A 23,178-nucleotide genomic window follows, 5' to 3' on the forward strand; every position below is an offset into this window, starting at 1 on the left:
AGGTTCATTAGGCAAGATGATGAAGCCTGATGGAGGGAAACCACCATTGGTTCAGGGACTGGTGGCCTTGAAAATTTCATGCAGAATATGAGAAAGCCCAGGGGCATGAACGGAGTTGTGGGGAGGAGGTGCGAGTGTGTAGATGTGTGTTTAGGATGGGCCGTGCAGACAGGGAGAATTAGAGAGATAAAATATGTAAAACTATAAGTGTGTGTATATCTATGCAGGTATATGTATATATGTAGAGAGAGAGAGAGAAAAGAGGTTAATAAAGTGAATACTTCAAGTGAGGTGAACTATGATTGGGGTAAAACTTCACAATTATATTATTTTAAAATTTGCTTAGTATTTCTTCCCCGCTTTTTTTTTAAGACGGAGTTTCGCTCTGTCGCCCAGGCTGGAGTGCAGTGGCGCGATCTCGGCTCACTGCAAGCTCCGCCTCCCGGGTTCACGACATTCTCCTCCCTCAGCCTCCCCAGCAGCTGGGACTGCAGGCGCACTCTGCCACGCCCAGCTAATTTTTTTTTTGTATTTTTAGTTGAGACGGGGTTTCACCGTGTTAGCCAGCGTGGTCTCAATCTCCTGATCTCGTGATTCGCCCGCCTCGGCCTCCCAAAGTGCTGGGATTACAGGCGTGAGCCAACGCGCCCGGCCTCGTCTCTATCTTTTTAAATAGACCTTATTTTTGGAGCAGTTCGAGGTTCACAGCAAAATTAAGAGGAAAGTACAGAAATTCTCCATATTTCCCCCACCCCAACACATGTGTGGACTTCTCCATTACCAATATCCCCCTCCAGAGTGCTACACTTGTTACAGTCCATGAACCTACATTGACAACAGCATCACCCAAAGTTCATAGACTGCATTAGGGTTTACTCTTGGTGTTGTACATTTTATGGGTTTGGACAAACTTATAATGATATGTATCTACCATTAGAGTATCATGCAAAGTAGTTTCATTGCTCTTTTTTTAAATTATAAAATGTATAAAATGAGAGCTTTTTCTCACAATTTACATTTTTTATCCCAAAAAGAAAATTGAAAGGCATTGTGCCTTTTTTCTTGGAGCTGGTTAGAGAGAGGCATGCATAGTCCCCTCATTATGTAATTTAGGAATGCAGAAAACATTATTATATTTGAGCAATTGACACTTGTTTGATTAAAATTAGTGTCATGTATATCACAGAATATTAGAAAACATGTTAAGACACCAAAGAAGGCAACCACCAGAAACCTTTCATATTAATAATTCTGGTTAATTTCTTTCTTTTTTGTTTTGTTTTATTTTGAGACGGAGTTTTGCTCTTGTTGCCCAGGCTGGAGTGCAATGGCATGACCTCGGCTCACTGCAACCTCCGCCTCCCGGGTTCAAGAGATTCTCCTGCCTCAGCCTCCTGAGAGGCTGGAATTACAGGCATGCGCCACTATGCCCGGCTAATTTTGTATTTTTAGTAGAGACGAGGTTTCTCCATGTTGGTTAGGCTGGTCCTGAACTCCGGACCTCAGTTGATCTAACTGCCTTGGCCTCCCAAAGTGCTGAGGTTACAGGCATGAGCCACTGCGCCCGGCTGACTCTGGTGAATTTCTCAGATGTAAATTGTTATGGTATGTGTGTAGGAGTGGGGAGTATAGTTGCATACCCGTGTGTTTGCTAGCGCTTGTATAGAATGTAAGAGGAAAGGACATATGTCAGAGCCCTTTGCTGTTATGTAAAAGCCAAGGGAGTTCAGGTAAATGGAGTCAAGGAAGGCAATAAAGGGAAACAGATTTCAAGGAAAAAAAAATCAGGAAAATGAGGCATTAGGTATGTGATGAAGGAAAGAATTTTTAGGAAGAAAAAGTAACAGTTTTAAATGCTTCCAAAATAATTGAGTAAGAAAAGCATAAAATAGGTTTCCCTTGCTTTTGACAACAAGGCCATCCATTGATCACCTTTCTAAAGTACTCAGCAGATTTATGGTGGCAAGAGGCAGACTGAAGAGGTAATAAATGAATGATGAAGAAGAAGAGGGGACTATAGAAATATTCTCTCAAGTATCCTTGATGTGAAAGAGAATGAAGGACAGAGGAGGTGGTGGAGTTGCAAAGGTTTTCAAAGATAAGAGACATTTGAGTTGGTTTAGATGCTTAGGGGGAAGGGCAGGGAAGTTGAAGACCAAGCAGTGGTGGGTGTGATGTCTCTCTAGAAGTAAAAACATATGGGTCATTAAGCATAGGCAAAAACCTTATATTAGAAGATACATGCTTTTAACTCACCAAATCAGAAAGAAGGAAGAATGAATAGCAGCAGTCAGCAGAAAGTATTGGGAGAAATTTCTTATTTGATGATCTTGGTTTCTTCATTAAGATGTAAATCTAGGTTACCTGCTGAGGAAAGAAGCAAACATTTAGATTATGAGCCTCTCAGGGGAATAGAAGGGGATCACTGAGCCATAATCAGAATAAAGTGGCAATTCCATATGCAGTGATATAAAGAATCAAATATGTGGACTAATACTCTTGGAGCATTACAGGGAAAGTAGAATGGAAAGAGAAGATGGCAAGAAAATTGAAGAAAAGGCCAGCAAGTAAATGAATTGATGGATTATTAGTTTCAGGTTCATTAGGCAAGATGATAAAGCCTGATGGAGGGAAACCACCATTGGTTCAGGGACTGGTGGCCTTGAAAATTTCATGGAGAATGTGAGAAAGCCCAGGGGCATGAACAGAGTTGTGGGGAGGAGGTGCGAGTGTGTAGATGTGTGTTTAGGATGGGCTGTGCAGACAGGGAGAATTAGAGAGATAAAATTTGTAAAGCTGTAAATGTGTGTATATGTATGCACGTATATAAATATACTTATGTATTTATTATTTACATTAAACATGAAATATATGATATGTTATATAATTATATAATTATATTAAATAAATTTATATAAATAGTATTAATGTACATATATAAGTATAAATATTATGCATATATAATATGTACATATGTGTATATAATATTTACACCAGAAAGGCTAGAAATAAGAAAATGTGTCCAATCAAAAAATGATACAAAGATTGGGGTAGAAAATAATTGAGTTCTCCACTCAATTATTTTTATTCTTGGTTGGAAAAATGGATGAGGTGCATTTGTCAAATTGAGTCCAAGAGCTATTCTGTTTTTCGCCCTCTTGAAAGTTCTGTATTCAGAGTGTCTTTTATCTCCTGGAAGATACATATACTCAGCCAATACTATCCATGTTTTCACACTGAAACAAAAAAGGAATAAATTATTTCAGTAAAGCAAGATGTATATAAGTTATGATTTGTATTTTCCCATTTTTATTTACCTGTAGTGTTTTTTAAACCCATCACAGTCTGGATTTACTTTACATTATTATTATTAATTATTATTATTATTATTTGAGATGGAGTCTCACTCTGTCACCCAGGCTGGAGTGCAGTGGCGTGATCTCGGCTCACTGCAACCTCCGTCTCCCAGGTTCAAGTGATTCTCAAGCCTCAGCCTCCTGAGTAGCTGGGACTACAGGCATGCACCACTGCATCTGGCTAATTTTTATGGATTTTTCGAAGAGATAGGGTTTCACCATGTTGGCCAGGCTGGTCTTGAACTCCTGACCTCACGTGATCTGCCTGCCTTGGCCTCCCAAAGTGCTGGGATTACAGGCGTGAGCCACTGCGCCTGGCCTGCATGATTATTTTTAAATGACCAGATTCATTCCACATTTCCAGATTATGCTTTGGTACTAGAAATTTAGAAAGAATAAAACCCCACAAGAATAAAAATCTAGCAGTCAACTGCATGAATATATTTTAGTAAAAGTTGGAGCAACAGATGATAAAATTCCACAAATTCAGTGAACTCTGAGATTAAATATGGAAGGTCCGCAGTTAATTACCCTGCAAAGAAAACGAACCTTGAACTTTCTGACTGTTAATAGACTTTGCTTCCCAATTAAAAACTAGCAGTTTGAAAGGTTTACCTCATCAGCGATTCCCTATCCAGTTTTCAGATGCAGTTAGCCCTTGGATTGACTTGCATATTTATCCCTGTTGAGGATGTTATACGTTTCTATCGCCTTTTAAATAAGGGAACTTTGCCAACAATTCATCAGTGTTTGCAAATTAATTATGATTAAACTTTCGTAATAGGGATTATGGTTAATTGTTGATTCATCTCCCAGTCCTCCTTTTCGTGACTAATTCTCTTATCAATTTGACCTGAGGTGGCAGATATCAAAATTTCCAATTAGGCAACTTCTCTCACAATTACCTAAGAGCCATGAATTTGATTTAGAAATGGGGTTGTATGTGTGTGTTTTTCTATCACATATTAAACACACAATCTGTAAAAAAGATTCAGGAGGATGTTTGGGAAATGTTTTCTGTGATATTTATTTTTCTTCAGAAGAAGTGCCAACAATATTTCATTTATGGTTTTGATTCCCCATATGCCAATTTCAGCACCCCCTTATGTCACCAGGGTCATTTATTTGGTATTTAGTTATGCTTCTGGTATTTGCTGTCGTCATAAAGACCTGACATCTTCCCTAGCTTCGAAAGAACAATTTAACTAACGCTAACATTTAAATATATTCAGAAATTTTACTTTTCATTAATGAGACAGGAAGCCTCATCTCTGTGGACGGCTAACATGATGATTTGGTGGAAAATAAAGTCCAGCCAGCTGTTAAGTTGAATTAAAAAATTTACCAATAACAATGGAATATTTTTGCCCTGTCTTGTACAGTCATATTAAGATTTGCAATATGAATATCCATATCTGGAATAGGACTATCATACCATAAATAGCTCAAAACATAGCCTTTTTGCTTTCACTAAATGTTATGACAGTTTATTATACGTTAATTATAAGTTAATATATTATAAAAATCTTCACAAATCTGAAAATGCCAAATTTAGTGAATATTCAGCTTTCTTATTTTTGAAATGGAGTCTTACTTTGTCACCTAGGCTGGAGTGCAATGGCATGATCTCGGCTCACTGCAACCTGTACCTCCTGGGTTCAAGTGATTCTCCTGCCTCAGCCTCCCAAGTAGCTGGGAATACAGGCGCCTGCCACCACGCCCGTGCTATTTTTTTTTTTTTTTTTTTTTTTCGTAGAGATGGGGTTTCACTGTGTTGGCCAGGCTGGTCTTGAACTCCTGACCTCAGGTGACCTGCCCACCTCAGCCTCCCAAAGTGCTGGGATTACAGGCGTGAGCCACTGCACCTGGCCAATATTCAGCTTTTAATAAAATTTTTCTTTTAAAGATGATTTTATTTTCCATAAGATTCCTATTGCATTGAGGACTTAGTTTTGCTTTATTTTTATTGTTTTTTCAAATGTTTTACCAAGTGCAACTTGTCTCTAATTAAGATTCAGAACAGTGTACATTTCGAATAGATGTATCATTTATTTTATGTATGTGCATAATAATGGTTAGAACGCTCACAGTTATACTGTTCATCAGTAACCCTGTGAATAAAGGGTTCACATCCAAGATGTTCTTATTGGTCCATGGCAAAGTAAGAAAATGAGAACAACTTTCCACATTTTTCATATAAATACAAAGGGTACAATTTAAATAATTGTCCTCCATTTTGATATTATGGTTTTTAAAAACTACTGATGGTTTTTAAATGCTCTTTGTTTCATGAAATAATAATGATGCTTTATTAAATGATAGAAATATATTGGAGGTTATTATTACTTGGAAAAACTAAGAGCTAGAACTCCTATATCAATTTCACAAATCTGTCACACACTTATTTTTAATTTCACATTTTTTTCTGAAAATTATGAATCTGGAAACCACTGCTGTGAGCGGAATTTTGTTATTCCTAGATCAGAGATGACACATAGTGCTGAAGTGATTTGTCTGTGGTCAGTAACGTACTAAGTGGTGGAGCCGGGAGGAATATCTAGCTACCCGTGTGCCAGCACCTCATGGTCCCCCTCTCTTTCATCACCATTATTATTAGAATACATGGCTAGATTGCAATATTAGGTAGGAAAATTGAGAGTCCATGTTTGTTCCTCATAGCGATGTGATTTCTTCATTATGTGAGATATTCCTTCAAATTTAAAAAGGATTGTGTTCTAAGCTAAAAGGTCATTCATAAGCCACTCATTTGAAACATCTTTCCAGATAATTAGTTTTATGAAATTCTCAAGACTGACACCCCAAAGTGTCTTTAATCTATAATAAACACAGGAGTACAGGGAAGCTCACCTCCACTTTGTTTACATTTCTATGGGCAAATGTGCTGACTTTCCAGTGAGATGTGAGGAATTTAAGTGCCCTTACTGCAGCCTTGGGAATAGAAACAGGATCATCAACAACCTCCACTCCTGCCATCCTCACCCTTGCGTGAGCAAGGCCTATTTAGAGAGGGAGAAAGAAAAAGACCTTATATTACTTAGAAAATGAGAAGCAAAGATTTTAGACAAGAACCAATGACTGGGAACCAAAATGCAATGAGGGCTTGGCAGCCCAGGAGGAGTGGCTGCTGTTGTGAGACACGTGGAGCTAAAATGGGAGAGATGAGAAACTGTGAGCTTTGAGGATTGTAAGAAGGAAGGGAGCTGCAACAAAGGTCACAGGTCTGTGGGGCTGCCATGCCTCCTATTTTCCATCTCTAATCTCCCTTTTGATTTTCACAACTGGTCCTGTTCTCATATGTCTGGAGTGAAAGTAAGGGAAGATCTGTGGTTTTTTAGTAGGAAGGAGTTTCATGTGCCATCACCTCCTTCCTTGCCATTATTGTAAAGATTCCTCCACTAGATTTAGTGATGATGGCAACAGACAAATGCTGGATGAGAGGTTTGAGTTATCTCTCATATTATTAAATAGTGATAGAAAATTGGCAAGTTAAAGACTGGCTGCAAAAAGCTTCTGTAAGGGCCAAGGGAAAACTTCCCTTTTGTCCTCTGGGGTTTGCTGAAAAATCAACTGAAAAAATTTAGCTTGGTAGGTGAAAGGCATACAAAATGTATTTTAACATGCATAGCATGGAAGAATCACAGGAGGATTATTACCCAATAACCCAAGGGGCATAGATGTAGATATACCCTTCTTCACAGGGGAGGGGAGATGGGGAAAATATGGCAATTTGGAAAATAGTGAATGATTTTTAGGGGAAGAACATACAATGGCCTGGGACGAAGTCTGCTGGGCCCACAGAGCAGATAGTGGTTTGTAACAAAAGTCTGTTCAGGTGTGCTGACAGGCTTCAGTCTCTCTTCATGTGAAATGAGTTAAATTAATGAAAACTTAGCAAGAGGGCCAGAGGAAACTTCTTCCCGGTGGGATCAGACTGTAAGTAGATACGGGAGTACCAGACTAAAACTTATTTCAGCATTTGCTGGTCTCCAACAGCCTTTAATTTAAAATAATCAGCATACCAGGATGCTATATTTTCAGGTATTGATTTCTGAGCCTTAATATCTCATAGAATGAATTTAACAGCATTTTATGTTAAAACCAGATACGTATTGGACTCGTACGTCTTAATAATAGTGAATGTGTCAGAAGGGCAAGTGTTCAAGTATCTTTCAACCACAAGTCAGGATTTTATGTTTCTGTTAAGAAGGTTGATGGCATACTAGAGCTGTCTCAGTTAGTTGTTGCTTTTTTGAATGATTGACAAGTCAATTAGATTTTAATGTTATATCTTTACACTTGATTTCTGAGTTACCTTTAAAGTCGCCCATTTTGGTTGATGGCCAGAATACTGATCAGCTCATTCCCCTGCAGCCTAAGCATTTAAACATTTCCTGCTACCTTGTATGGTGCTATGAGACAGCTGTCATTGAAGAAATTCTGTTGAGAATCTGAATTACTCTCCTTTTGTATTATTTTAATGTTTGATATTCACATGATGATTGTTTTAACAGTTTTTTTTTTTTTAACTTTAAAGAAAAAGCTATGAATTAGTTATATGATCTTTTCTTCCTCCTTTCACATGGTGCTGCTAACTCAATAGAGAGACACCCGATTACAAATGCTATTGATGGAAAGAACACTTGGTGGCAGAGTCCCAGTATTAAGAATGGAATCGAATACCATTATGTGACAATTACACTGGATTTACAGCAGGTATAGTTCCTCTTTTTTTTGTCATTTCCACTTTTGAAATTGCATTTTACATTTGCTATTTGTTTAGTTAGTGGTTTGTGAGTGAAAGGATACTCTTTCTTATCACTCTGTATTGTTTTCTTGATAAAATGAACAAAGGGTCCTATTCATATGGCATATTGTTATTTAAAAGTATTTGGCATTTAATTCTAAAGCACAACTCAAATGGAAGCATGTGAAGAGCTTAGAAATGAATTAGGTGCTAACTCTGTTTTAGCCAGCTGGACTTAATGATGAAAATATGGATCCATAAAATTTTACATAACAAAAATATAATAGTATCATTTTTAACTTTTAAAATAATACAGCGCTCCCACTGTGCTGATGGTGTGTGCACTTAAAGGTTCTTGGATAACAAGGCTCTTGAGCAAATTGCCTCTCATTACTGAGAGTTGAGAAAGCTGTGACAGTTGCTTTCAAATTAAACTTGGGTGACTAAATGAAGTAAACAAGCTTTGTAGTTACACCAAATTGATGCCAGAAGTTGTTCAAGTTTGTCTTGCATAGGCCTGGGTGCCTTCTATGCTTAATCTCTTTCTTCCTTCTCTTCACAATATTCAGGTCAGGCTGAAATTATTAATCAGGAATTGCCAGCACCTCAAATTATTTAGACTTGCAATTAGGATGGAAAGTGGACAAATGCCACATTCCATCCTATTTGTATGCCTAAATAATGTTCAGGGGTGATGGTCAGGATAGTTAATGACAGACACCATACATTGTAAAGGTCATGGTTTTTATAAGTTGTCACTGTGTGGGGAAGCCCCAGCCAGTGGGCTAGATCAGCACAAGACATTTTCTTAATGGATGCCATTTGCCACCAGCATGAGTACAATATCCCTCATCCAGTGTCTAGGTTCATTTTGGTGAGGGCTGCATATATTCAAGAGCCACAAAAAGCTGGCTGGAGCAAACAAGCTGGCAGGTTACACAGTAGACCTGCCTTCCACCCATATGGGCCTCCTTGGGGTATGAGGAACTGGTGGCAGCAGGGGCTCAGTGCTGCAGCTTATATCACCAACTGGCATGGACTTATTTCTACCCTCACTAGTATACAGCAGCTGAGTGTCAGTCCTGAGTTAATAATATTTCTCAGGAAGTCTCAGAGCACTATCAGAGAATGGCAGGGCAAGCTACCACACTGATCAATCATGCTTTAGGAAAATTAATCCTGTGCATGAATCCCTTAGGGATCTTAGCCTTAAAATGGACTGCATACCACTCCTGATAAATATAACTTGGTCTTTTATTGGTCACAAGAGCTCTCCCCCTTCATGTGATCATTGAAAGTCTAGTCTCCCAATCAAGAGTGAGTCTGCTGTGCATTGACTCAGGTCATCTCCAGGGACAGGCAATCAATAAATAGTGATGCTTTATTGTTCTGGTTTACTCTCCATTTATTCTTTTAGATTGCACATAGAACAATGGAGTCGATTATTAATATAATTTGCACAAATCACTTATACTACTCTTTGAGCTCAACAGTAATATTATTTACCTGTTATCAAACATGGCAGCATTTTTCTCCTCCTAATTTACAACTAGATAGTGTAACCACAAGTTTTTACTAAATCGTTTCTAACTTGCCTATTTTTATCAATTCAGCAAGTCAAAGAGTTTACCTGAAAGCCTATTTTTCAGTGATGTCATTGATATTTTCCTAAATTTGCTTTGCATACTCACTCATCCATTCCCACACAGTATCTTAAGAATTATGTGGATTTGTCTCTCTGTTTTCTCTTCCTCCCATTTAGTTTAATGGAGGTAAGATGAGTGAATATGCCAAGACATATTTTATGCTTCATTCATCATAACAAAGTGCCAGAATTCTGTATGTAACCCAGGTGTACTTGACTCCAAATTCTGAAATTCACCAAGTGGAATTGGTACAGAGGATATGTGTTCAAATGGTCCCATATTCCAGGATGGTGTCCATCCATATCCTTATTTATTCCAGCTTTCTATTTCCTGAAAATCAACCTACTGTGTGTGTAAAAGAAGAGGAATTCAAGTAATCTATAAAATGTAATAAATCCTTATTTCTACTTGACCGGAGATTTTAATTTAGTCATTTATTTAATGATGTGAAAAGTTAAACACGTTTTGTAATCAAGTTTTGTGATGCAGCTTCTCAGACAAGAAAGAGCTTCAGACTTCTCATTTGGCCTCAGGCTTTGGAATAACAAGCTGTGAGCCATGTTTATAATACTTATTCAGCTATGGATGGTATATTGTACTGCATTGGCAACAGAGAAAATGTGGACATTCTTATTATGTAACTCCTCACAATAATCCTGAATAAGCCAGCTAATATTAATATTCCTATTGCATAGTTGAAGAACACTGTGCTTTAGAAAAGTTCAGTGAGTTGGCCTTCTTTCTAAAGCTTATTATGGGCAGAGCTGGGACAACATGAATAGTCTGAATCCAGACCCAAAGTACACTAGTCTTTTCTAATGGGGATCTGAAGACATAATCGTAGGAAGCTCAGGACAATTTTTATTATATATTTTCAGGGGCTCCAAATATAGTTCAGGTTCAAGAAATATTGCATTATCTTCTCCTCGCTTCTATGGGATAATATAGCCAACAACCTGTTTTGTTATAAAGCAGGGGACTAGAACTCTCATTTTCTAGTATACTTTAGTGTGCCTCTAAAATGGCAAAGCTTCTGTCTTTTCTACCTACAGCATGAAGGATGAATAGGTTACTCGAAATAAGATGAGCGATTATCCAGCTGGGAGTAAAGGGCAGTAAAGTTATAATGAATAGGTAAATATCACTAAACGTTTGTTTGTCATTGATTCAGCAAGAGGCTTGATCAGTTATTAGTTCTTCTTTTGTATAAATCTCAACAAGTGCCAGTATTGTTGTTGATAAATGCTTGGCTCCTCTGTGACACATTTTTATAAATTAGTATCTTAAACATAACAGAAACTATTGCATTTATTTGATTAAATCACTATAGATTACAGTGGGATTTTTTTTTTTTTACATTTTAACATTCAAGATAAGCACTAGAAAAAATAACAATTCGTTTGGAAGAAAGTAGCTACTTATTTTATAAGTAGATTGTTCTTAGATATGTATTACTAAGGGATTATTAACTTTTCTCATTATATTTACTCATAGCATATTTTGAGCAAGTGATTTAATCATGCTGTGCCTCAACTTCTAGATTAGCAGACTAAATATTACAGTATCTTGGCAAGAAAATGAAAATAGTGATAATGGCAATATAGCAACTAAATTCCATCTCACAATTACAGCTATTAAAAGGACCTAGAGTCAGCATGAACTTAAAGAAAAGCTTAACTGTTCCAGTGATGTGTGTAGAAAAACTCAATGTAATCGTGAGCAAAAATATACAACAACTTAAAGGAGATAGTAATAGGGACTCAAACATTAATAAGATGTCTAAAACATTCTATTTTAGTCTTTTTCCTACCAGATTTCACCAGAATATGTCATTATGTCTGATTTTATTTATTTCTTTTAAAATCTGCCCATTATCTCCATCGTGCCCTTTGATTTGTTTCAGAAGAAAGCTGATTGGCAGGTGGGGTAAAACAGAGGGGAAGCTTTTCAGTAGACTTTTCAAACATATATTGAGGTCATAGTCACTCCTGGCTAATCCAGGAATGCCATTAATTGGTTAAGCTCATGTCTTAACTAGGAGTCTTCTTCTCCTCAATAAGCAATTCCCTTCTCTTCCTGGTCTATCCCTCAAAACTAAGAATGCATTTACCAAACAAGATTATCTTACAGCTACAGAGATCACATTCCACATATTCTTAACCTAAATATTTTATTCACTGACCTTGCAGAGAAAAATTTGGTTGGACAAGTTAACAGTTTTAACTGGAAGTTATGTTTTAGGAGAAGGATAAACTAGTATTTCTATGCAAATATTACTATACTTTTAGAATCCATGTGAATAGTATAAAATGATTTTTTTCTAAAGCCTAGAATCATTGATGTAATGGTTAAACATTTCTGCAATAATAAAACATAAAATACATGGAAATACTTCATATATTCAAGTTTTAACAGTCATTTAAACATATTAAAGGTGATCCAATTTTCAGTCTTGAAGGAAGGACATTCTTCTTTCATATCAATTCTTTCCTCATGCTCTTCTTACTGATTCCTGATTACTGATTAAAGGATGTGTTGTACAAGGAGGGAATTTTGGAAAATTCACAAATACATGGAAATTAAACAACATACTCCCCAAACAACCAATGGATAAAGAAAAAATTAAAAGAGAAATTTAAAAATAACTTGACACAAATGAGAATGGACACACTAACACTGATAAGAGGAAGCAAAAGCAATTCTAAGAAGAAAGGCTACAGTAATAAATACCTACATCAAAAAGAAGAAAGATCTAAAATTAACAACCTAAGGTTACACTTCAAGAAACCAAAAAAAAATGAAGAAAAGAAAAAAGAAAGAACAAACTAGGCCTAGAAGTAGCAGAAAGAAGGAAATAATAAAGGTCTGGGTAGAAATAAATGAAATAGAGACTAGGGAAACAATGGAAGAGATTAGCAAAACTGTCACTTGGGTTTTGGAAAAGATAAGCTAAATTGACAAAACTTTAGCTAAACTTTCTAAGAAAAAAAGATCAGAATTGAAAGAGGAGACATTACTACTGATACTTCAGAAATGCAAAGGATCATAAGTGACTACTCTCAACAATTATATGCCAACAAACTGGATAACCTAGAAAAAATGGACAAATTCCTAGACACATAACCTACCAACACTGAATCATGAAGAAATAGATAACATGAGCAGATCAATGAAGAGTAAGGAGATTGAATCAGAAATAAGAAAGATCCTATCCAAGAAAAGCCCAGAACCTGATGGTTTTACTGCTGAATTCTACCAAACATTTAAGGAACTAATACCAATCCTTCTCAAAATCCTCCAAATAAGTGAAGATGAGGGAATACTTCCAAACTTATTTTATGAGGCCAGCCATTAGCCTGATACCAAAGCCAAAGACACTACAAGAAAAGAACATTACAGATCAATATTTTTGATGAACATAGATGCAAAACTCCTCAACAAAATATTAACAAACCAAATTCAACAGCACATTAAAAGGATCATTCACTGTGATCAAGTGGGATTACTCCCAGGGGTGCCACGGTTTAACCTTTGCAAATCTATAAATGTGATATCTTACATTAGTAGAATGAAGGACAAAAATCATATGATCATCTCAATAGATGCAGAAAAAGCATTTGACAAAATTCAACATTCTTTAATGATAAAAGTTGTCAACAAATTAGCTATAGAAGGAATGTACGTCAACATAATAAAGACTGTATATGACAAATCCTCAGCTAACATCATACTCATTGGTGAAAAGCTGAAAGATTTTTCTCTAAGATCAGGAGTAAGACAAGGATATCCACTTGCACCACTTCTATTTGGCATAATACTGGAAGACCTAGCCAGAGAAATCAGGCAAGAAAAGAAATGAAATTGGCATCAAAATTGAAAAAGAAAAAGGTAAAGTGTCTCTTTTTGCAGATGACATAATCTTATATATAGAAAATCCTGACTTCACCAAAATAACTGTTAGAACTAATAAACAAATTCTGTAAATTAGCAGGATACAAAATCAACATACAAAAATTAGCAACATTTCCATACACTAACAAGAAACTATCTTAAAAAAAAAATCAGTAAAATAATCCCATTCACCGTAGCTAAAAGAAAAATAAAAAACTTGGTAATAAATTTAAGCAAGAGGATTGCTATGATTTGGCTCTGTGTCCCCACCCAAATTTCATCTTGAATTGTACTCCAATAATTCCCATGTGTTGTGGGAGGGACCTGGTGGGAGATGATTGAATCACGGGAGTGTTTTCCCCCATGCTGTTCTCGTGGTAGTGAAAAGTCTCACGAGATCTGGTAGTTTTATCAGGGATTTCCGCTTTTGCATTTTCCTCATTCTCTCTTTGCCAGCTGCCATCCATGTAAGACAGGACTCCTCCTTGCCTTCCACCATGATTGTGAGGCTTCCGCAACCACGTGGAACTATAAGTCCAATTAAACCGCTTTCTTTTGTAAATTACCCAGTCTCAGGTATGTCTTTATCAGCAGTGTAAAAACAGACTAATACAGAGATGAAAGACCGGTACACTGAAAACCGTAAAACAGTGATGAAAGAAATTGAAGACACAAATAAATGGGAAAACATCCTGTGTTCATAGGTTGGAATAACTAATATTATTAAAATGTCCATACTACTCAATGTGATCCATAGATTCATTGCAATTCTTATCAAAATTCCAATGACATTTTTCACAGAAATAAAAATAAATCCTAAATATTTTATGGAACCACTAAAGGTGCTGAATAGCCAAAGCAATCTTGAGCAAAAAGAACAAAGCTGGAAGCATCACACTATCTGATGTTAAAATATACTACAAAGCTGTAGTAATCAAAACATTATGCTGCTAACTTAAAAACAGATACATAGACCAACAGAGCAGAATAAGAGCCCAGAAATAAATCTAAGCATTTATGGTCAGTTTATTTTTGACAAAGATGCCAAGAACACACAATGGGATTGAACTGTCTCTCCAATGAAGGGTGTTGGGAGCAGTAGATGTCCACATGCAGAATAATGAATATAGACTCTTGTCTCACACCATATAAAAAATCCATTCAAATTCTAAATGAATTAAAGACTGAAACTGTAAAACTACTGAAAGAAAACACAGGGGAAAAGTTCCATGACATTGGTCTGGGCAATGATTTTTTAAAGATATAACCCCAAAGCACAGGAAACACAATAAAAAATAGACAAATGAGATTACATTAAACTGAAACACATCTGGATAACCAGGGAAACAATCAACATGGCTGCTTTTCAAATCACTGAATTTGTTTTGTAGGTACTATTTGGGTCACTGCTAAATTGGTGAATACAAAACTAACACAGAAGAGATTATAATACACATGTTGAAAATGTAGATTATACCTTACCTGGATATACCTTAAGTACAACAGAATATAATTAAAATCACAGTTCTTTACCTGCTTTAGTTGTATATATATTTTTAAGATCATTTGTTCAGTATCACAAGTAGAATCTGTGGTTAATTAGAAAATATATTTTCCCTTTAAATGAGTTTGTGCTGACATTTAAAATCATTAATAAAGGTGACAGCCAGCTTTGGTGTCTATATAGAAGAAAATGTTAATCCTAATTGGTTTCCATTTGTCTACCCTTTGGTCTGCTTTCAACATAGCAGTCACAGCAATCTCATTAGTACAGATCACATAACACTTTCCACTAAAAGTGGAAATCTTATTAGTACAGATCACACAATACTTTCCGCTAAAAGTCTCTACTGGTTTTCCATCACATTCAGTGGGAAAAGCACAATGACCTACAAGGCCTTAAGGACCTTTTCCTCACTTCTTTTCATCTCTGGCCTCATCTGATCTCTCTTCCTCAGTTGCCCAGCTGGTCGTCCCACTATGTCTTGAACACTCACACCTGCCTCAGGGCCTTTGCACTTTATATTTCTTATGTCTAGAATTATTTTCTGCAATTTCAATGTAGCCTGTTTCCTCACCTCCTTTTGGTTTTTATTCAAGTGTTACCTTCTCACCAAGGACCTCCTTGACAACTCTATTTAAAATTGCAGCCCCCAGCCTGTCCACTTCCTAAACCACTTTCCTGCTTTATTTTTCTCCATAAAATATATCACCATCTAACTTACTATGTACATTTTACTGTTTAGTTGAATATTTATCTTTCTAAATGCAATTTTTATGTGTGTGGAGCTATTTGTTGTTGTAATCATTGCTTTCTAAGCACTTAGAATAGTGCCCAACATATAGGAAGCATTCAATGCATTCGTATTAAGTTAATAAATGATTGAATGAATAACTAGTACAAACCACCAATCCATAATTCAAGAATCTTATTGAATCTGAGAATTAAAGGATTAAGTGATTTCACTGTGCTTCTTATGATAAAACACACTGCACTTTTTCTGATTTGTGAAATTTCCTTTAAGGTTGAATGGCATTGTTTTAGTCTGTTTGGGCTATTATAACAAAGTACCAGATGAGGTGGCTTATAAACTGCAGCAATTTATTTCTCAAAGTTCTGGAGGCTTGATGTCCAAGATCAAAGCACTGGCAGATTCAATGTCTGGTGAGGGTCTGCGTCCTGATTCATAGATGTCCTTCTTCTTGCTATAGCCTCACATGGCAGGAGGGGCAAATAAGCTTTCTGGGATTTCATTTATAAGGGTACTAATTCCATTCTTGGGGGCTCTGTCCTCATGACCTAATTACCTCCCCGATCCCCATCACCTAATACCATCACATTAGGGGTTAGGATTTCAACATATGAATTTTAGGGGAACAGAAACATTCAGTCTACAGAAAACATGAAGTAAATTTTCCCCCAGTTCCTACGCATGTTCTTACTCTGCTTTTAAGCATATTCTAAATTTCAGTCATATCTGTCACTATATGACTTTACCACACTTACAGCTTTATTTGGGAAAAGAGATGTTGGTTATTTTAACTCTCCTTTTGTAACAGAAGTCTGGGGCTGTCATTTTTTGTTTTTTGCTTGACATTTTATTTTTTCCTCATAGAACAAAAGTTAGTATAAAAGAAAGGGAAAAAAGGCCATACAGTGATGCTGTTTAAACGAGAGTGTAAATATAGGATGTGTATTTTGATCTAAAATGTTGATAAACCAAATTCTAGCAATATCATGAAAATGTAAACATTTTGGAAACCCAGATCCTGTTTCAAATAGAGTCAAGATGACTGCCCTAGAAAATGCTTCTTGAAGTCATGGAATAAATTAGATGATTGTTTATTTAAAAACAGGAACAATAATACATAGAGAGGAGATCTGTTAAAAAATCTGTGAGGAAAGAGCTGTTAAAATGTTGAAACCACATGAATTCTGTTATGGAAAGTCTGAACAAGACTTTCTAAAATAGATTGAATGTGGGCAGTTTTCACAGCTGCCTGATGACTTCCACACACAAAACATCCACATTTCATCCTTTTGGTGGAATACTGTGTATTTTCCAATTTTATTCTTAGAGTTTAAATTTTTACTTACATATTATGCTTATGTGTATCGTATTTGTTATATATATTATATATAACTAATATACAATTATATTATTATTTAGAAATAAGGAATTAAAAACAATTATATTATTTATTTTTAAATAAGGAATTAAAAAATAAGGAAGAGACCATATTTATTATAGATCTTGAAACTGCGACTAAAAACCCCATGCACAGAGAAAATTCTTGAGTCAAATGGCTTCACTGGTGAATAGAAGTCAGAATACCGGTTATTGTTACAAGGAGAGGGAAGATAATGACTGGGAGAGGGTATGAGGAAAGTTTCATTTCTTATTTTTTATTATATATATAATTGTACAATAATAATGTGTTAATACATAGAACTAATATAATTGTAAATAAGTATGTTTATATTATATAATAAAATATAATATACAAATGTATATAATATATTGTATAATATATAATTACATACACTATAATAAAATATAAATAATATTGTATAATATATAATTATATTAATTATATTAATTATATGTACTATTAGCTTATATGTATTTATAAGTACCTATATATAAGATTTTTTCTAGAAATTGACTACATATTTGAATTGTGAGACAGCATGTATGTTTTGATTCATAGATAAGATATGTTTCCAATATTACCCGAATCTCTAAAATACAAATATGGCAAAAAAGGCTGGAGTGAGACTAAGGAGAAAGGAGGAGGTGTAATTGTGCCCAGATTCCATTTCTTTACCTATGACTTATGCGTTAGTACATTTACCTTAGGTAACTTGTCCCACTTTTATGCTCTTCAATTTGGTCATGTGTAAAATGGAGCCAATAGGCCCATTGCCTTATTATGAGGGATATTATAAGGATAAAGTGACGTGATATAGGCAAAGAGCATAGCACACTGCTGCACTTCAGGTGATACTCAGAAAATATTACTTTTGGTTTTCCACATTGGAAATAATGGTGAATGGAGAATAAATGGGCTAGAGTTGTAATGGAAAAAATGGAAAATAACAAAACAAAAGCTCAAACATTACTGGATATTTAAATGATACCTACCAGGTTCACTTTGTATATCACCTAAGAACATTATTTTACTCAATATATTTTTAGTACTTTATGGACATTAATATTTCTATGGAGAAAGCTTAAAAAGTGTCACTTGTGCATTGAAACTCTTTTGTAACAGCTTCTTTGCTCTTCTGTTGTTGTTCTATCCTCCAGATTACTTAAGTTTTTAACCAAGAAGTAACCTTACTTATTACTAGTATGCTCTTTACTTAAAAGCTTTTCTGATTGATATTATTTTAATTATATCAATCTTGTTTTGTTATTATTTACAGTTTTTAATTCTTTTAATAATTTCAACCTTTCTGCAACTTTCCATTTTAGATAGGTCTCATTAATAGCATGTAGTGAAGTTTTGATGTTTTGTCCAGTTTGGCAGTGTTGATCTTTTAATGAAACATGCATTTTCAGTGGATCTGTGTGTATCTAAGTGAAGCATGTACACAGAAAAGGTGACAAATAAAAGTCTGATAGAATTTTCGCTAAAGGAACCTTCCCAAGTAACTACTACTCAGATAAAGATAACCAGCAACCCAGAAACTTCCCTCATGCCTTTTCCAATCACTATCTTGCCTTCTCCCCTAATAGTAACCAGTATTCTGACTTCTATTCACCAGTGAAGCCATTTGATCTAGGAGTTTTTTCTGTGCATGGGTTTTAGTCACAGATTCCATATCCATAATAAATGTGGGACTCACTGGAGTTTTCATTTCTTATATTTTCAGTTTAGTTGAGTTGGGCTTTTCAAGAAATTGGTCCACTTCCCTAATTTTTCAAATACATCAACATGAGTTGTTAGTGATATATCATTATCATCTTTTAATTTACAAAGATCTGTAGTGATGCCCTTTTTTTATTCCAGATATTGTTGTGTAACCTTTGTTTTTCCTTTACAACTTTAATAGGTCTTCATAATTTCATTAGTCTTTTCAAATAGCCAGTTTTGGGCTTGATTGATTTTCTCTATCGTGAAATTGTTATATTGTATTGAATCCTGCTCTTATATGTCTTGTTTTTTACTTCTAGTTATTTTTTTTATTTTAGTTTACTACATTTTCTTAGCTTCTTGAAATGGATGACTATGTTATTAATATTTCAGTTCTTCTTTCCTAATATATTTATTAAAGCCTACAATTTGCCTCTACATAGGGCTTTAGTTGCATCCTACAAGTTTGATATATTGTATTTTTCATTATCATTTATTTTAAAATATATTCTAATTTTGATAGTAAATTTTTCTGTGGCCTCTGAGTTATATAGAAGTGAAGTGCTTAATTTCTGAACTATTGAGTGTTTTTCTAATCTTTTTGTTCTTGTTGTTATTCCTTTCCTCACTACTATGGTCAGTATATTTTCAATTCTTTGAGACTAAACTTTTTGAGACTGTTTTCATCCAACATATGGCAGTGACTTGAAAATAATGTGGACCATTTGCCCTGGCTCACTCCTGTAATCCCAGCACTTTGGGAGGCCAAGGCAGGCAGATGGCTTGAGCCCAGAAGTTCAAGACCAGCATGGGCAATGTGGCAAAACCTCATCTCTACCAAAAAAAAACAAAACGAAAAACACAAAAACAAATTAGCCGGGTGTGCGCCTGTAGTCCCAGCTATTCTGGAATCTGAGGTGGGAGAATCACTTGAACCCAGGAGGTAGAGGTTGTGGTGAGCCGAGATTACACCACGGCACTCCAGCCTGGGTGACAGAGCTGGACTTCAGACCCTGTCTCAAACAAAGCAAACAGGCCGGGCGCGGTGGCTCACGCCTGTAATCCCAGCACTTTGGGAGGCCGAGGCGGGTGGATCACGAGGTCAGGAGATCGAGACCACGGTGAAACCCCGTCTCTACTAAAAATGCAAAAAATTAGCCGGGCGCGGTGGAGGGTGCCTGTAGTCCCAGCTACTCGGAGAGGCTGAGGCAGGAGAATGGCGTGAACCCGGGAGGCGGAGCTTGCAGTGAGCCGAGATCGCGCCACTGCACTCCAGCCTGGGCGACAGAGCGAGACTCTGTCTCAAAAAAAAAAAAAAAGCAAGCGAAAGAATACAGATGTTGGTTGCAGTACTACAAATATATCAGTGAGTTATATTTATATATATTGAGACTTTTTAATTAGAGACATACAAATTTAGGATTAGTAAATTTAATAATTTAAATTTTGTATTAACTCTTTTGTATTAAATTTTGTATTAACCATTTTTTAATACTACTGCCAGCAGTACTTCTATCTTTAGAGCATACTTTTGTATGTAGATTCAATAGCTTCCTTTTTTTTTCTGTGTTTCCATGATATAGGTTTTCTCATATGTTGGGTGTACTTATATTTAAGGTGTATCTTCTGTGAGCAGCATAAATTTGAATTGTTTATTTAACTAATCTAACAATCTTTTCCTTTAAATTGGATACTTAATTCATTAACATTTGGTGTTACTATACTGATACATGGGTTCAAATTACGATATTCTCATCTGTTTTCTGTTTATCTTTTGTTAATTTTTCATCCTCATAACTTTCTTACTTTTGGAATACTAAAGGTTTTTCCCTATTTAATTATTCCATTTCTTCTTTCATTAGCTTGTCTTCTGTGAAGTCTTTTATTACTCATACTAATTACCATAAATAGGGTAACCTGCATCCTTCATATATCAGAACTTTGTAATATTTTACCTCAGTCCCACCTCCCCATCAGATTTAATTCTATAGTTCTCATATGTTTAATTCTATTATATATTAAACTCCATAGGAAGTAATTGTTACCATCATAAACATGCAGTATTCATCTAGTTTTAAACATCTTTAAGTTTTTTGTTTATTTTTTGTTAGTATACTTTATTTATTTATTTCTGTTAGTATACTTCCATCAAGAAAGTATCCTGTTTCTTTTCTGCCTTTTTTAAATGAAGGCCTGCTAGTGATAAATCTCTCATCTTTTGTTTGTTTGTTTTTTCACTTTTCTTTACTTTTGAGACTTATTTTCCACTGAGTATAAAGTAGAATTTCTTGCCTGGTTGGAATTTTGTTTTGTTTTGTTTTGTTTCCAGCACTCTAAATATATCCTATCATTATTACTCGGTTTTCATTATTTCTATCATGAAGTAAGTGGAAAGTCTTATTGCTGGTTCTTAGAAACAAGATCATTTTTCCTTTCACTACACTGAAGGCTCTTTTTTTTTAATTTTGCCTTCGGTGTTCAGGGGTTTACCACAATGTACTTAGGAAGGATTTTATTTGTATAAATACTGCTTGGGATTCAAAAGCTTCTAGATTCTGTGGATTAATGTCTTTCACCTATTTGGGAAAATTCTTAGCCGATATTTTCTCGAATGTTGTTCCTGTCCATTCTTTCTCTTCACTCTCCCTGAGACCTCAGTCACATCCCTGCTAGACTGTTTGCCGTGCTCATTATGTATTCTATAGCTTCTTTTCATTTGTCTTCTCTTCTTTTGAGGTTTCTCAGTCTGTACATTTTCTGGGTGACCTGTTGTTTGGTATATATAATCCTTTTTTTCTGCTAGATTCAATCTTCTATTACATACATTTACTGGATTCTTAATTTTTGTATTTTTATTTTTTAGTTTTAGAATGTCCATTTGATACTTAAAAAAATTAGATTCCAAATACCTCTCCACTTAGTCATCTGGAACATATTAATAACAGTTATTTTAAATTATATGTCTGATAACTCTAACGTTGGAAACAACTGGGAGTCTCTTTCTATTGTCTTTTCATGCATTCATGTTTTACTGTTTTATGACAAGCTTGGTAGTTTTTGATTAAATAATGTATGTCTCAAAATGCATAAAAATTCTGGAAGATGTTATTTTTCTCTTAAAATGATTTATTTTTATTCTGTCAAGAGTTAGCGTAGAGGCAAGTTGCTTTGATTCAGTCAGCAACTTAAATGTTTTGTAGCTTAGTTAGAGATTCTGATGGTTGTTTCTAGTTTACCCTTAGTTCTAGAAACCCCAACTTGTTTACCACACTCTTTCCTTCTTGGCTAACTCTGAACTCCAAAGTTTGTCTTCCCAACTCTGTGAGACTTCCCAAGGATCTTCTTAATTTTTCACTTCTCATGAGTTCATTTTTGCATGATGTTTATCTTCTGGCTCCTTCACCACTTAGAAATTGGCAAATCTCTTGAAGGCAAAAGCTGTGAAGAATGTAGGTCTCATTTCTCTATGAATTATAGTCCCTCGCATCCTAGCTGACTTCATAGCCCTGAATTCTAATGTTTATCTTCTTATCCTGTGAGATTGCTGAACACGCTAAGATGTAGCTTTCTCTATGACCTCCTATTCAACTGTCAGCAAATCAGTAAAAGTACCCTGAGAGGAAAATGGCTAACTTACCTTAATTTGCTTCCCTTTACTTAAGTCTGGCTGCCTTGGTTGCTTGCTGATGCCTTCAAACAGCTGTTTTTAGTATTTTATCCAGCTTTTATGGTTGCTGTCTTTGAGAGAAAATGGAAAGGGAAAAATATTTATTTTATTTACAGTTTTAAAAACAAAAATCAGCATATTATCTGATAAAATTGTTATTGCTTTTTGTGAATTTAAGGAACGTTCTGAATTATTGCTTCAATATTAAAACAGTAACTATTGGAATATTTTGATGGATTATGAAGAAAGAATATATAAAATTGGGATCATGTGGAAAATCTGATATGCATGAAATTGGCATATAAAGTAGGCCTAAACAAAGTAGGTACTATTCTTAGTAAGAAGCATCATGCCCCTTATGGCATATCTGCCCTGAATAATACGTAAAGAAAATAATTTAACAACAATGCATTTGAAAAATATTTATTGAGCAACTACTATTTTTTAAGCAGTGTTCTAAGCCTGTAGGTCTGCCCATGAGGGAGACAGGAG

General features: G+C 35.4%; 1 protein-coding gene across 2 annotated transcripts in view; it reads left to right on the plus strand.

Annotated features, from left to right (window-relative positions):
* Positions 1-23,178, plus strand: part of LAMA2 (laminin subunit alpha 2) — a 625,547-nt gene that overhangs the window by 161,709 nt on the left and 440,660 nt on the right. For both annotated transcript variants that reach the window (XM_055263701.2, XM_055263709.2), the window contains exon 3: positions 7,978-8,090. In XM_055263701.2, coding sequence (XP_055119676.2) covers positions 7,978-8,090 — 113 coding nt within the window. The remainder of the gene's footprint in view (positions 1-7,977; positions 8,091-23,178) is intronic.

Source organism: Symphalangus syndactylus, chromosome 2 (assembly GCF_028878055.3).
Source record: "Symphalangus syndactylus isolate Jambi chromosome 2, NHGRI_mSymSyn1-v2.1_pri, whole genome shotgun sequence".
In the NCBI taxonomy this organism is placed as follows: domain Eukaryota; kingdom Metazoa; phylum Chordata; class Mammalia; order Primates; family Hylobatidae; genus Symphalangus; species Symphalangus syndactylus.